Source organism: Harpegnathos saltator, unplaced genomic scaffold, assembly GCF_003227715.2.
Source record: "Harpegnathos saltator strain DR-91 unplaced genomic scaffold, Hsal_v8.6 scaffold751, whole genome shotgun sequence".
NCBI lineage: Eukaryota > Metazoa > Arthropoda > Insecta > Hymenoptera > Formicidae > Harpegnathos > Harpegnathos saltator.
In genome coordinates this window covers 266,826-281,426 of record NW_020230595.1, presented here as the reverse complement: position 1 = coordinate 281,426, position 14,601 = coordinate 266,826, and the positions used below count along the sequence as shown (strand labels likewise).

Below are 14,601 nucleotides of genomic sequence, written 5' to 3'. Positions count from 1 at the left end.
TTCTAATTTCTGCTTTCTGATCCGAACAGAAATATTGAAAAGTATTGATTCACATTAAACTTCATCACGCTGAATGCGAGATGGTAGTGGTAAATGCTTTGCATAAAATGTTTATAAATTTTTACTTTCTTATCATAAAGAATCATTTGTTCTTTGTTCTTTAATTATTAATTAGACTAAAAAACATTTGTCTACAAAATGGTATTGCCAAACAGTAAAGTATATTTTATTTCGCCCTTACGCATTGAAAAGTATTCGAATTTCCTTTCAGAGTGGTAAAATTAAAACAAATACGAACTTTCGTTTAAAAAAGAATTCACTTAGCTTAAGACATTCCTTGCATTCAATCGCAGTAGATAGAATTCAAGTTAATGCGAACTCTCGCATTGAAAAAGATTCACTTCTTCTGCTAATTGTTTTCGGATTCAAAGGCAAGATTTTCACGTTCTATTCCCTGTATTATAATGAATACATATACTGAAAAGTATTGGTCCGCGATTCAACCCGAGATTGTTGTAAAGCAGAATTCACAACAAAATCGTGTCTAAAAAGTTGCAAAATAATAGTTGTTAACATATATTTTACATATTATTATATTAAGTATAAATTCAAACCTATATTTGATATATAATTACGAGTAAAGGCATTTTAAACGCCATTGTCGTTGTCTGTACCGTGCTGCAGTACAATCTGTTTTATAGAACACGCGCCCGTACGCGCGATCGTAAAAAATCGGCAACTATGCGCCTAGCGTACGCGCACGTTTTCTAATTAATCGGTGTCTGGCACTGCAACGAGAGATGTCGGCGAATGATTCTGTGAATATATATTTAATCGTTAAATATTAATTATATATATATATATTATATGCAACAAATATGTTTTATGAATTTTTCCAGAACGAGCTGAACGCGGTGATGACGATGTCCACGACGGCGGCGTCTACGGGGGCTGCAATGGCCACGACGGCCACGACGGCCACGATGACTACGTCGGCCACAACGGCTACGACGGCCACGATGGCGACCGAGCCAATTATATTAACTGTAAGTATGAAAATCTGTATATGTCTATGCTGATCTATATATTATATTAAATTATAATATATTATATTAAATTGTAAGTTGTTATTTAACGCTTTGTCTCATATTTTAAAATTAACTTATTGTTATAGCCTAAAACACTGCAAAATATTATTAAAGCAGCTGTCGTGGCTGCAGTAGGAAGAGGAAGAGGGAGAGGGAGAGGAAGAGGCAAAGGAAGAGGAAGAGGCAGAAGCAGCAGCCAAGACAGAGGAAGAGGCAGAGATAGTAGAAGGGGAAGAGGCAGAGGTGAATGGAGAGGAAGAGGCAGAGGTGAAAGAAGGGAAAGAGGCAGATACGATACATTTGGTATCAACATTTTTCTACACTAATACACACACACATATGTATAAATATTAAAAAATATATATATATTGTAAAAAAGAAAATTCCACAAATTTTATATTTATTCATTGTCAATTTCCGAAGTTTCCAAATCATTTCCTTTCTTAATTACGCGAAACGCAGTATGTGAAAGATGAAAGATAAGATCGCCGCTACCTCGCCTCGTGTTTACTGCCGCGCGCCGCTCAGTAGTGAGACAAAGACGGAACGATTGTCTGTCGTCTGTCTTTTTCTAACCTATTATCCATTGCATGGAAGTAGTACGGACACGAACCTAGGCGCATTTTACTTTTATCATCGCGAAAGTGCGCCTAGCGAACGTAGTTTAGGCACATTTTGGTCAGATGGCATATCTAAAATGCGCCTAGCCGTACCCCCGAAATACGGCCGGTGGCAGCTCTCATTCTTCTCTCTGGCGACAGTTTCCCGAAAAGTGGAGGGGATAACGTTGGTACCAACGAAAATCTTTGCACGATATAATTTTAGTTTCTGTGGATTAGTATCACTGTTGAAGTAGTAACTCTGTTAGTTTGCGTAAACCTTTTGACAGATGTGCGCGCGTGTAAATAATATTGTGCAACTATTATATATAAAAACATAAATATAAAATATATTGTAGTATTTCATTAAAATAAAATTAAGTAAAAATGACAAGTAAATGGAAACCTAAAATACGTAATAAGTGAGATAAATAAGTGAGAATATAAGTAATAAAATAATAAGTGAGCATACAAAGTGAACAAGAGAAAAAAATAATAAATATTGTATTTACATAAGTTGTGTGTGTGTGTGTGTGTGTGTAAGTGGATAAACAATAATTATATATTTTTTATAATTAAATATTTTTAATTTTTGACTGTTTTGACATGTCACAGTAAATATTACTCGTTGTTGGAGCGTAGTTCTTCGCACTGGAATCAATTTATCTTCATTGTCATCAACAAATATATGTCAGATAAGTAAAGTAAGTTTATATTTACATAAGAAAAAAAATTAAATATTCATGTGCTGTTTATAATTGTAGATGTTGTTAAATTGATTCTTTCTTTTGATTTAATTTTTGTTCCAGTTTTCCAGCTATGTACGCGTTTGCAGAATGTTAATAGAGAATAATTATTGTGGAATAAGGTTGCCAAATTCCAATCCTTGATGAACATCACTCATGGTTATAGCACCGTTCTTCGCACCTGGATCAATTTGCCATCATTGTCATCTGTGGAATGAAATTCATGCATGATAAGAGAAGTGTAAGCAAGAAAACTAGAGATATAGAAATCAAGGATAAACAATTATATCAGATAAGTAGTTTATATTTACATAAGATAAAAGATAAAATGTTTATGTTCATGCTGTTTATAATTGTACATGTTGTTGAACCGATTCTTTTGAATTTTTTTTTCAATTTTCCAGCAATTCATATGCTAGCTGAAAGTTGATATCCAGAGAATAATTTTCTGTGGAATAAGGTTGCCAAATTTTGAAGGTACTGTATCCTAGTTATAAACAGAAGTTGAAATTACATTCTGATGTCAAATATCCATCACCAGCAAAGCCACGACAGATTGACGAGAGCAGGTTTGTAAAATTGATGTTTACTATTATTCTTTATCGACGCTTTCTATAGATATATTCGATGTTTATTACCATCTTATTGAGTGTACTGAATCCTATATTTTTTATCTTTCAGCTTTTATCTTTCAAATAGGATTTGTTGCCAATACTTGCCTCTACAAATATGGTTATTAGGATTTGAGATCTGGTACAAAAATATATAGTTTCTCCAAAAATTGAGGATCAATTTTTAAAAGAAATACCTGTAGCAAAATAAAAATCATGTATTATAAGTAGATGTATAAGCCATGAAAAGTCAGATAATCGCAAGATTGTGCAACAAGAAGGAAAATTAAAAGAAGAATACAAAAATTAAGAACGTGTTTATAATTTATTTCTCTTCCTATTAATTCTGACAGTTCGTATAAAATTAATAACATATCTATGTTTGTATTATTATTTATTTTGCTCCAAATTTTTTGTAATTTTTCTTCTTTTTCCTTTAAAATATTATTCTCAGATCTTGACCAAAATGCAGGGTGATTAATAATACTGTGTATATTTTTCGATGGTCTGCCAAGTTTGCTGTAAATAATACTTAATTATGAAAACATTAAAAATATTCTGAAAATAAGTGTAACACTGTGTACAAATATCTAAAAATGCAACGATTGTAGAATGTTTATTCAGTTTTTCTTTGAGTTCTCTGTTATGTCGCTCTAATATATTATTAGTTTTATGTAATTGTTTATATACACAGAACGACTCGGGTTTAAAACCGTTAAGCCATGCTCTTTTATAATAATTAAGAAATGGCTCAATATATTTGCAATTGGCAAAAATGATTGTTGAAATTATATTGAAGCCTTCCTCTATTAAAGGTTCAGGCAACAAAGCTAAAGATATTAATAATTTAATTGCACCATATCCTATTTCTCCATTATTATTTTTGTCCTTTAGTATTCTATGCTTTTTTGCATTATGTACTAACGCCTGTAATAAAGAAACAATATAAATATAAAGAAAAGTGATGTACATTTCATGTTAATTATTATATGTGTTGTTATTTTTTATTATCTGGCTATAATGAAAAAAGCAGCCAATTACTTTAATACCAGGAAAAACAATTTTTAATGCGTTTCGTTCCGCTCTTTCAAAATCTGCTATTCCTATATTTGGTTGGATTTGAACAATATATATTGGTCCAAGATGGAAGTATTGCTATAAGATGGTAATAAACATCGAATATATCTATAGAAAGCGTCGATGAAAAATAATAGTAAACATCAATTTTACAAACCTGCTCTCATCAATCTGTCGTGGCTTTGCTGGTGATGGATATTTGACATCAGAATGTAATTTCAACTTCTGTTTATAACTAGGATACAGTACCTTCAAAATTTGGCAACCTTATTCCACAGAAAATTATTCTCTGGATATCAACTTTCAGCTAGCATATGAATTGCTGGAAAATTGAAAAAAAAATTCAAAAGAATCGGTTCAACAACATGTACAATTATAAACAGCATGAACATAAACATTTTATCTTTTATCTTATGTAAATATAAACTACTTATCTGATATAATTGTTTATCCTTGATTTCTATATCTCTAGTTTCCTTGCTTACACTTCTCTTATCATGCATGAATTTCATTCCACAGATGACAATGATGGCAAATTGATCCAGGTGCGAAGAACGGTGCTATAACCATGAGTGATGTTCATCAAGGATTGGAATTTGGCAACCTTATTCCACAATAATTATTCTCTATTAACATTCTGCAAACGCGTACATAGCTGGAAAACTGGAACAAAAATTAAATCAAAAGAAAGAATCAATTTAACAACATCTACAATTATAAACAGCACATGAATATTTAATTTTTTTTCTTATGTAAATATAAACTTACTTTACTTATCTGACATATATTTGTTGATGACAATGAAGATAAATTGATTCCAGTGCGAAGAACTATGCTCCAACAACGAGTAATATTTACTGTGACATGTCAAAACAGTCAAAAATTAAAAATATTTAATTATAAAAAATATATAATTATTGTTTATCCACTTACACACACACACACACACACAACTTATGTAAATACAATATTTATTATTTTTTTCTCTTGTTCACTTTGTATGCTCACTTATTATTTTATTACTTATATTCTCACTTATTTATCTCACTTATTACGTATTTTAGGTTTCCATTTCCTTGTCATTTTTACTTAATTTTATTTTAATGAAATACTACAATATATTTTATATTTACGTTTTTATATATAATAGTTGTACAATATTATTTACACGCGCGCACATCTGTCAAAAGGTTTACGTAAACTACAGACTTACTACTTCAACAGTGGTACTAATCTACAGAAACTAAAATTATATCGTGCAGCGATTTTCATTGGTACCAACGTTATCCCCTCCACTTTTCGGGGAACTGTCGTCTTACCGTAAGAGTGGAAACGTCAATTCGGATATTGCATGTAGCGAGCGGCATAAGACGTGGTAAGGAATCGTTGCTTAAAGAAGAACACTTCTCATTTTTTATAAACTCAATTTTTTAAAAATGAAGAGGCCTACTGAGGATACCACTTAAAAAAAGCGCGTCAACAATAGTATCTCATGGGTGATGTGGAAAACTATTGGAAACACGCTCCTGAGACTCGAGTGGCTTATAGGCAGCGCGCGGAGCGATGAGGTAAAGGGAATAGCGGTGGGCGGAGATAGTCGAAAATCGGCCGTCGCGTGCACATTTTGCCGAGCTCTGAGTTAAAGTGAAAAAAAATATAGTTGTCTCACTCTAAAGCCAGCGGCACATGGTGCTTGTTTTCGTGCTGGATTGCCTGCTGAATGAAAATACTGCATTTTGATTGGTGCATTTCCATCCATCTTCGGAAATATACCAATCAGAACGCAATATTTTCATCCAGCAAGCAATCCAGCACGAAAACAAGCATCGTGTGCCGCTGGCTTAACTTATTGCACTAGTTCCGCAGCGCAACTAAAAAGAACAAACCAATTAACTAACATACTAGAATCAGTGATGTCAGATGCAATATATTGCAACGCTACAGCGCATGCGTGAGATGACGTAGCTCTATGCCAATGACGGCAATAAAGCGCATCGCAGGGTCCATAAAAGGGCCCGCGCTATCCGATCAGCTGTCTTCCAGGCTCCAGCGTAGTTTTCCCGTGTTTCTTACGCAAGTGCCTTATCTTAGGTTATATTGTTCAGTAGATACTGAAATATCAGTTACATTAACATTATAATTCCAGTGGATTTGTAAGTAATAATTACGTTACATTAACATTATAATTTTTTACTCAACTATGTAACTGTTACATAATATTTGTATTAGACTCATATTAGATTATAGATTGAGAATTACTATCAGACCAATTAAAATAACCACGATTTAGATTATCTAATTTACTCTCGATTGCAATTCTCAATACATAGTATAATACGGGCGCTATAACACCTTAAAAAAGATACGATACTGGGACTTTTACTCAAGCAGCGAGCTTTACATCATCTCACGCATGCGCTGTAGCATCGCAATATATTGCATCTGACATCACTGACTAGAATATCTTACGGATGTTTTGCGGATATCTTGTGTAATTTGTGGCTAATGCACATGTCCTCAAGTACTCCTATGGATAACTTTTTCATTTGGATCATAATAGGATCATTTTGATCAAATTAGAATATACTTTGGAGATCTAATGCTATGTGGGACATCATGTTTTTCATCATCCATAGCTAATGATAAAGGATGTCAATGAAAATATTATACTAATAAAACTATATACTGTATACCCATATATATATATATATATATATATCAATGTTTTACATATTACTGATTTACTTTATTCACACACATAATAAAGACTTTATATTAATATTTAATTCACAGCATGAATCCAAAATATAGAAGAACTTAAAACTATTATGTTACTTTTGGATTATATTTGATTAAATTAATTATGAATACTACAAGGCATCCGAATTTAAACGTTTCGACTGGATAGTTTTTATCGCTATAGCATTATTGTACATTAGTGATGATAATTTCTTATTCCTTATTTCTACTGCCTATTCTTATTGCCTGTTGCCTGGCATTGTGCAAGGATCTTAGACTTTCTACGTCTATTGTGGATCGAGCCATATCTACATAAATCAAGCAAATGGAAAGCACTCATTCTGGTGCGTTCAGAACTGCATCGAAAATAGAGTATTTAGATTATATTGAAACTGAGTGTACATACAACATACGTCATCAAACTTTCATTATTATATTCAGTGATACTGTTATACATATTTAAATTTAATAGTTATTTAGTTAATTTACGTAATATGCTACATTATTAATCCGAAAACTTTTATTGTTAATATATAGTAAAAGTATTATATTGCGCATACAGGAACTCGTCCGACCCACGCGGTCCCGGTCAGTTCTGTGCATCCAATATGGCAGGTCGAGGTGGTTACGACGATTCGAGGCAAGTACCAATTGTATTTTTGATAGTTTCAAACGATTAAGAAGCTCCAGGAATAGTACGATCACAATGCATAAGCGGTACGTTTTACTGTTGAAGAAAAAAAAGTTTTTTACAAATTTTTTTCGACTTTAAGGTTAAGTGAATTATGAGCAACTCGAGTGCAGCACAACATCTTTCGGACATTATGATTTCAACTTCAAGCTTTATTCTATTTGGTCAAACTTTAATCGTAACGGCAAAGAAGAGAATTTATATGGTAGTATGGAATAATAAAGAAATTTCAAGACTAGAATAATGCGGAGCATGTCCGTACCTCGCATGGTTCGCGTGATGCATTTCGGAAAAAAATTATTTCCTGAATAATAGTAACCAGATATATCACAGAATGTACGATTGGCATTGTGATCAGTTTTTGTGGAGCAAAATATAATATAATGAATATAATTGACCAACAAGCTTTATTTTTTTACTAAGCTATTATATTGATAAGTTTATAATTATAAGTTTATTTTTAACAAATTACATTGAGATATATATTTTTAATTCTATTAATTTTACTTAACTTTTTAAGCACAATGATAATATACAGCAATATGAAAATCTATAATATGAATAATTATTAACTTTATTTAGAAGAGATAAGATTGTATATGTGTGTATATATATATATTTAAATATAAATAAATATAAAATCATCAAGTAACTTATTTGTATTTCACTATATATATATATATATATGTATGTGTATGTGTATATATATATATATATATATATTGATTACAATTAATATAAAATAAAATTGAATCTATTTTTACAAAAATTTTAAAATTGTTATTTTATTATGTTTGTTATATAAACCAAAGATTTTGATATTATGAAACACAATTGTGATATTTATATATCTATGGTGATATCTATTCATATCTATAGTATTCACCAGTAAAATTAAAACTTTTTGTTTATATATTACAGAGATTATTCTAGTGGACATCGTAGCAGAAAACCTTTGCCAACAGGACCTCCATATACAGCATATGTGGGAAATTTACCAAATGGAATTGTACAAGGTGATGTTGATAAAATCTTCGAAAAGCTCAATGTTAAAGTTATCAGATTGGTTAAAGACAAAGATACTGACAAGTATGTATAATAGTATATATTAACTATAATCAGAAAAAAAGATATATATTATCTTAAATTTTAATTTTGTACTTTCTAGATTCAAAGGTTTTTGTTATGTTGAGTTTGAAGACTTGGCTGACTTGGAAGCAGCATTGGAAATGGATGGCGCGGTAGAAGTAGATAAAAGCTTGATTAAAATTGATGTAGCTGAAATAAAAAGAAACGATCGAAGTGGTGGTTTTGATAGGAGGGGTCGTGGTGGCAGCAGTGGTGGAGGCTTTAAAGGAAGAGATTCTGGCCGTAGTGGATATGGCGATGATTTCGGTAGCAAATCTATGTATTCGAGTAAGCGTTATGCGGTGCATAACGTAAATAATAGTGTATCAATTTATTTGTTTATTTTTATGAAATGTTTAATGCAATGTTTAAAGTAACATGTTATTTTGGTTAATTATATATAAATGAAAAGAAATTGAAGTTTTATACTTATTTAATACTATTAATGTTTGTCTCAATATAACAGGATATAGTGATAGAAGCTCACATGGGAGCAGTAGACAAGGTAGTGGATGGGATTCTAGAGGGAATAGAGGCAATTATGGCCAATTTAATGAAGATCCTGGGAGTGGAAGTCGTGACTGGTCACGAAGTGCATCTAGTAGATCGTACAGTAACAGACCTTCTCTTCGTGGCAGTGGTTCGGATCGAAAACCTTTTCAAGATGAACTTTATAAAGATCCCCTCCCAGGTATGTAGATATGAACCATGTTATGTGTGCATATATACATACACAAATGATATATCATAAAATATTTTAACAGTGTATGTTGCAAAGCAAAATTAAGTCTTAACATATAAATATCAAAATTCCAATTCTTATAATATACATATTCTATCTTTTATAATTCAACTTATAATTAACACAAATCATATAACTTATAAAGTATATTCATATGTGATATAAATATTTGCAAAAGGAAACTAATATCTTTTAGTCCAGAAAAGCTATGATACATTTTATAGACAATCAATATAGGACATATATATCATACATAGAATGCTTTTATACTATTGATTAGCATAATTTTTAATCCACTTCTAATATTTTAAATAAATTATAAAGGAAAATTTAATGCTTTTTAATTTACAAATTTTTTGTAATAAAAGTTAAAACTTCTAATACAATGTTAAACACATTTTTTTTTTAATGAAAACAATATAGTTTCTTTTTTACATAGTAGGCAAAAATAAATTGAGCTATTGTACATGTTATTTTTTAATTTTGTAGTTATTTTTTATATTAAACTTCAAGAAAACATTTTAATCATATAAAAGTTGAATTTCTTGTTAAAGAAAGCAAATAGAAATATAAATAACAGTTTTTTTAAAACAAATTATTTATTGTTCATAATATTAAATGTAAATTATTTTCAAATATTAAAACTATATTCTGTTTTCCATAATACAAAATTTTATTATTTGTACCAAATAATTACAATTAGTGTCAACTATATCTTTTATAAAGAAAGAGGAGAGAAAGAAAATGTATGCAAAATGCAGTGAACTCCAATGAAGTTTTAACATTTTCTAATTATAAAATTCACTTTGTTATTTTAATAGTTTGCATCGTTTACATCTATATTTGTTATTTTAATTGTTTAATTGTTTACATCTATATTTGAACTATAATTGTTGATATAGTTGATGTTTGCATATGCATTTGACATAACCATGCACTTGATACAGATATTACTATTTTACAAAGGCATTACCATATGTTTCTTAATATATTGTAATGTTTTCACTATTTGATCGCTTTACATGTAAAATGATTAGGAGAATTGAATAAAAATATTAATGTTTGCATGCAGATACATCAATGCGTGTACCAAACATAGTGGAATTTTTTATTTCTTTCAGTTGTATTTTTTTTATTTCTTTATTGATTTTTCTTATGACACACACACATTTTAGTGACCTTAATTGACCTTGATTGGTTTTTCATACCAAAGAAGAAAGATAATTTTTTAATAAAAAGAGATATTGTATAGATACTACTTATTGAGTTTAATAATTTTTGTATTGGAATATTTTCCGAAAATTTAACCGTTATGGAGATATCAACAAAATTATAAATTTAAAAATTTTGAATTTATCTTTTTATTATTATAATATAAGTGTTCAAAATGTTCACTGTGTTGATCTAGACATGCCTATAATCTTCACGGAAAACTTGCTTGTATTTCATATTGTATGTATAAAAAGTATTTTTTATTCTGTCTACTGTTTTCTAGAAATATAGTAGAAAAATATTTCTTGCGAAATAATTATATAAGAGTTAGAAGTACAAACAAACTTCCTGTGAAAGTTACAGGCATATCTGGATCAACATGGTCAATATTTTATGATACTTTTATGATAATAAAAAGATAAGTATTAAATTTTTTTACTTATAATTTTGTCGATATCCCGACAATACATAAATTTTTTAAAGATACTCTGATACAAAAATTATTAAGCTTATTGAGTAGTATCTATATAATGATTGAAATATCCCTTTTCATAAAAGAAAAATTAATTTTGTTCTTTGGCATGAAAAACCGATATTCAAGGGCAATTAAAGTCACCAAAATATATATACACCCTAAAATATATATAAATCTTTTTCTACAATTTTGATATAATAGATGCCTTCTCTTGTTTCTAACCGTTTGTGAGAAAAACATAGCGAACTTTTGTTCACAATACATTGTAGTAAACTTTTTATCAAACTCACCCTATGTATATATACTTTCTTATATATAACACTATCTTATTTATGATATTGTTTTATTAAAATTTAAATAAAAAAAAGTCGAAGTCACGTAGCAATAAAGTAGTAGCAATAAAGTATAGTTCATAAAGTTCTAATTATTAAACGTTACTTAAACAGCACTGTCATTAATTGGATAGATGAATATATCTATGACCTGCTTGATGTATGTGAGTAAGCCATGCAACCACTCCATTAAGATTTAAAATTATTAGAAGGTTGAATCAGTTCTGGTCATTAGCAATAAATAGCTTTAGTAATAAGTTAATAATTAATACGAATATTCTGGCAATACTGAAAGATTTGATGTTTCTCTATGATATATGACAGTTTACATTGTTACTGATAGTTTCATTGTTTATACACGTCTAAAATGGATCGTACAGAATTATATTTTCGACATTCTTTACTTTTTTATTTGATTTGAAAAATCGACAATTGAAGCTTATGAAATGTTTGTTACAACTTATGGTGATCAAGCTCCATCATATTTTAACTGTAAATTTTAGTTTCAACGATTCAAAAGTGATAATTTCGATTTGAGTGACAAAGAACGTACTGGTTAACTAAAAAAATTCGAAGATTCTGAATTGCAAGCATTATTGAATGAAAACACAGCTCAAACGGAGAAACAATTGACTGAACAACTCAACATCGATAAATTAACAATTTCCAAACTCCTTCACGCTATAGGAAAAATTCAAAAAGAAGACAAATGGGTTCCACATGAATTGAGTGAAAGTGCCATTGTAAATCGTTTGAATATCGTCATGTCTTTGTTTGCCAGACAAAAGAAAAGTTTTTTGTGGCGAATTGTAACTGGAAATGAAAAGTGGATTTATTTTGATAATCCAAAACGAAAAAAATCATGGATTGATTTAGGACAACCATCAACATCGACACCAAAACGAAACATTCACGGTCATAAAGCAATGTTCTGTATTTGGTGGGATATGGAAGGTGTGGTGTATTATGAGCTTCTAAAACTAAATGAAATAGTTACGAGGAAGTAATACCAGCAACAATTGAACAAATTGAATGATAAATTGATGCAAAAAAGGCCAACGATAGCTGCAATAACTAGCAATAGATACAAAGTGATTATTTTGCATGATAATACTCGTCCACATGTTGTTTCAACTGTTAAACAAACATTGTTAGAGCTCGAATGGGAAATCCTTCCGCACCCAACGTACTCTGCAGACCTAGTACCATCTGATTACCATCTATTCCGATCTATGCAACACGCTTTGACAGATACACATTTCAATAATTACGAGGATGTGCAGAAATGGGTGTCTGATTGGATTGCTTCGAAAGATAGATCGTTCTATCGTCGCGGAATCGTTATGTTGTAGAAAGATGGCAAAAAGCACAGTTAACGACAGAAAATATTTTGATTGATGTAAATTTTCCTATTTCTTTAAAATAAAGATAAAAAAATTGACAAAATAAGACCAGAATTAATTTAACCTTTTAATGTATACAATACAAAATAATACGTGATAATATTAACAATTTCTATACTTACTCAAGTGCCAGTATTGATTAACTATACTTAATAATTATTACTTTGCTAAATCTTGTGAAGAAAGTAATTCAAGATTTCCCAACTTAAGTGTTTTTTTCATGAAGACAGTATCTCATACCACTATATAAATAATATATATGAATTAATGTATATCATGTACACATGTTTAAATATATACAGACTGTTTAAAAGAGTTCCATAATCCTTTAATAACATATTTGTTTAACAACTTTAAAATAGTTACTTTTCATGGTAATAAAAGAAATATCTATAATTTTTATATTATAACAAACTGAAAAATTTTACTTTATATAAATTTAACTCTAGGTTAGCAAAGCTACCAAAAAATAATAAAACTACCTTCTTCAATTAATTCCATGTATAGTTTATTTTAATAAACTTTAACTTAGAACTCTTAATTATAAGTACAAAGATATAATATCAGAAATTAGAAGATGCGACAAATAATGTCATATTTAAACAATTCAGCAAAGAAAAAGAGTTGTCAAGAAACTTATTATCAAAGAATAGTAGAAATCTTGTAACATATTTTATATAGAAGAAGAAATGAAGAATTTTCATTATATTCTACTATATTTTATTTATACACGAATTAAATACAACTTTCGTTTTTAGACACTACTGGGAGAAAACGTTTGGAGCTTAAACCACGAACTATTAAGGACCCCGTCAATGCACTTGCAGAATCAACTAAAAATAGTTCTATTTACGGAGGTGCGAAACCTCGAGAAGAAAAATTGAAAATGATGGACAAGTAAAAATAATAATACATCATCGATAGTTTTAATTTCCCTGCTAAAAAAATTATGTATAGGGAAAGAAACATTTTTGACAAAATTTAAAAGGAAACTAATCTAAAATCCCTTATAGTTTCCTCAAATCTAGTGATAGTTCTTCAGAGACACATAAAATTACATTCTTTTTTAATTCTAACAAGGTTACGGTGTTATCCGCAGGAAAGGATTTATGCCATAGACATAATCTTATTACAGTCCTCTTATGTTTAGCGCATTTTTAATCAGAAATAAACATTTTTCTTCTGATGTCTTTTGTATTTAAATTAACTTGTCAATCAAAAGATGATACTTGTAACTATAATTACATGTAAAAGGTATGTATGCACAGTGCATGCTCCAATAGCGCCTAGTGATTTATATACATAAATAATTGTTAAAAAGCTACATCACTGAGTACATTTTAATACTCGTGTCAATTTAATGTTGGGTTATGTGTCTGTAAAGATATTGAAGGTACGTGTACAAACTATTTCAAATATATAATATCATGGCATGTATATTCCATCTTATACAAGTATTTTTATCTATACTTGAAACTAACTCTCGCGTTTAAATAAGTACAAAGAAAAAATGGCAACCATTGGTTTCATTTCTTTTCCTTTAGGATTTTTATGTTTCACCATACAACACTGATCATTGTATGTATCGACCATTTTTTGGGAGAAATAGAGATCATATGTTTATTATAATAATAGTAAGTAATTATTTGATATTAAATAATCGTTTTTCATTGGTCGGTTATGAAAACTTGTGAAATACAATATACGTTTAACAAATTTTCAAAAACAAAAAAAATATGAAAAGGACGTGCTGATTAT

At 29.7% G+C, this 14,601-nt stretch overlaps 1 protein-coding gene across 2 annotated transcripts; it reads left to right on the top strand.

Annotated features, from left to right (window-relative positions):
• The first annotated feature begins 7,186 nt into the window (after nucleotides 1–7,186).
• eIF4H1 (eukaryotic translation initiation factor 4H1) lies at nucleotides 7,187–14,029 on the top strand. 2 transcript variants are annotated; one of them, XM_011143994.3, is made up of 6 exons: nucleotides 7,187–7,204; nucleotides 7,423–7,500; nucleotides 8,473–8,640; nucleotides 8,720–8,967; nucleotides 9,146–9,370; nucleotides 13,602–14,029. In XM_011143994.3, exons 2-6 carry the CDS (start codon nucleotides 7,469–7,471, stop codon nucleotides 13,742–13,744), a joined length of 816 nt encoding a protein of 271 aa, XP_011142296.1. In that variant the 5' UTR covers nucleotides 7,187–7,204; nucleotides 7,423–7,468; the 3' UTR covers nucleotides 13,745–14,029. The 2 variants fall into 2 exon arrangements, with proteins under 2 accessions (XP_011142296.1, XP_011142297.1); XM_011143995.3 differs by lacking the exon at nucleotides 7,187–7,204 and having other exon boundaries at nucleotides 8,720–8,946.
• The last annotated feature ends 572 nt before the right edge of the window (nucleotides 14,030–14,601 follow it).

Bases quoted from the DNA above. Each gene is read 5' to 3' on its own strand.
- eIF4H1 (XM_011143994.3), top strand. From the start codon at position 7,469: ATGGCAGGTCGAGGTGGTTACGACGATTCGAG. The intron at 7,501-8,472 runs GCAAGTACCAAT...TATATATTACAG, and splicing joins GGTGGTTACGACGATTCGAG to AGATTATTCTAGTGGACATC. The intron at 8,641-8,719 runs GTATGTATAATA...TGTACTTTCTAG, and splicing joins AAAGACAAAGATACTGACAA to ATTCAAAGGTTTTTGTTATG.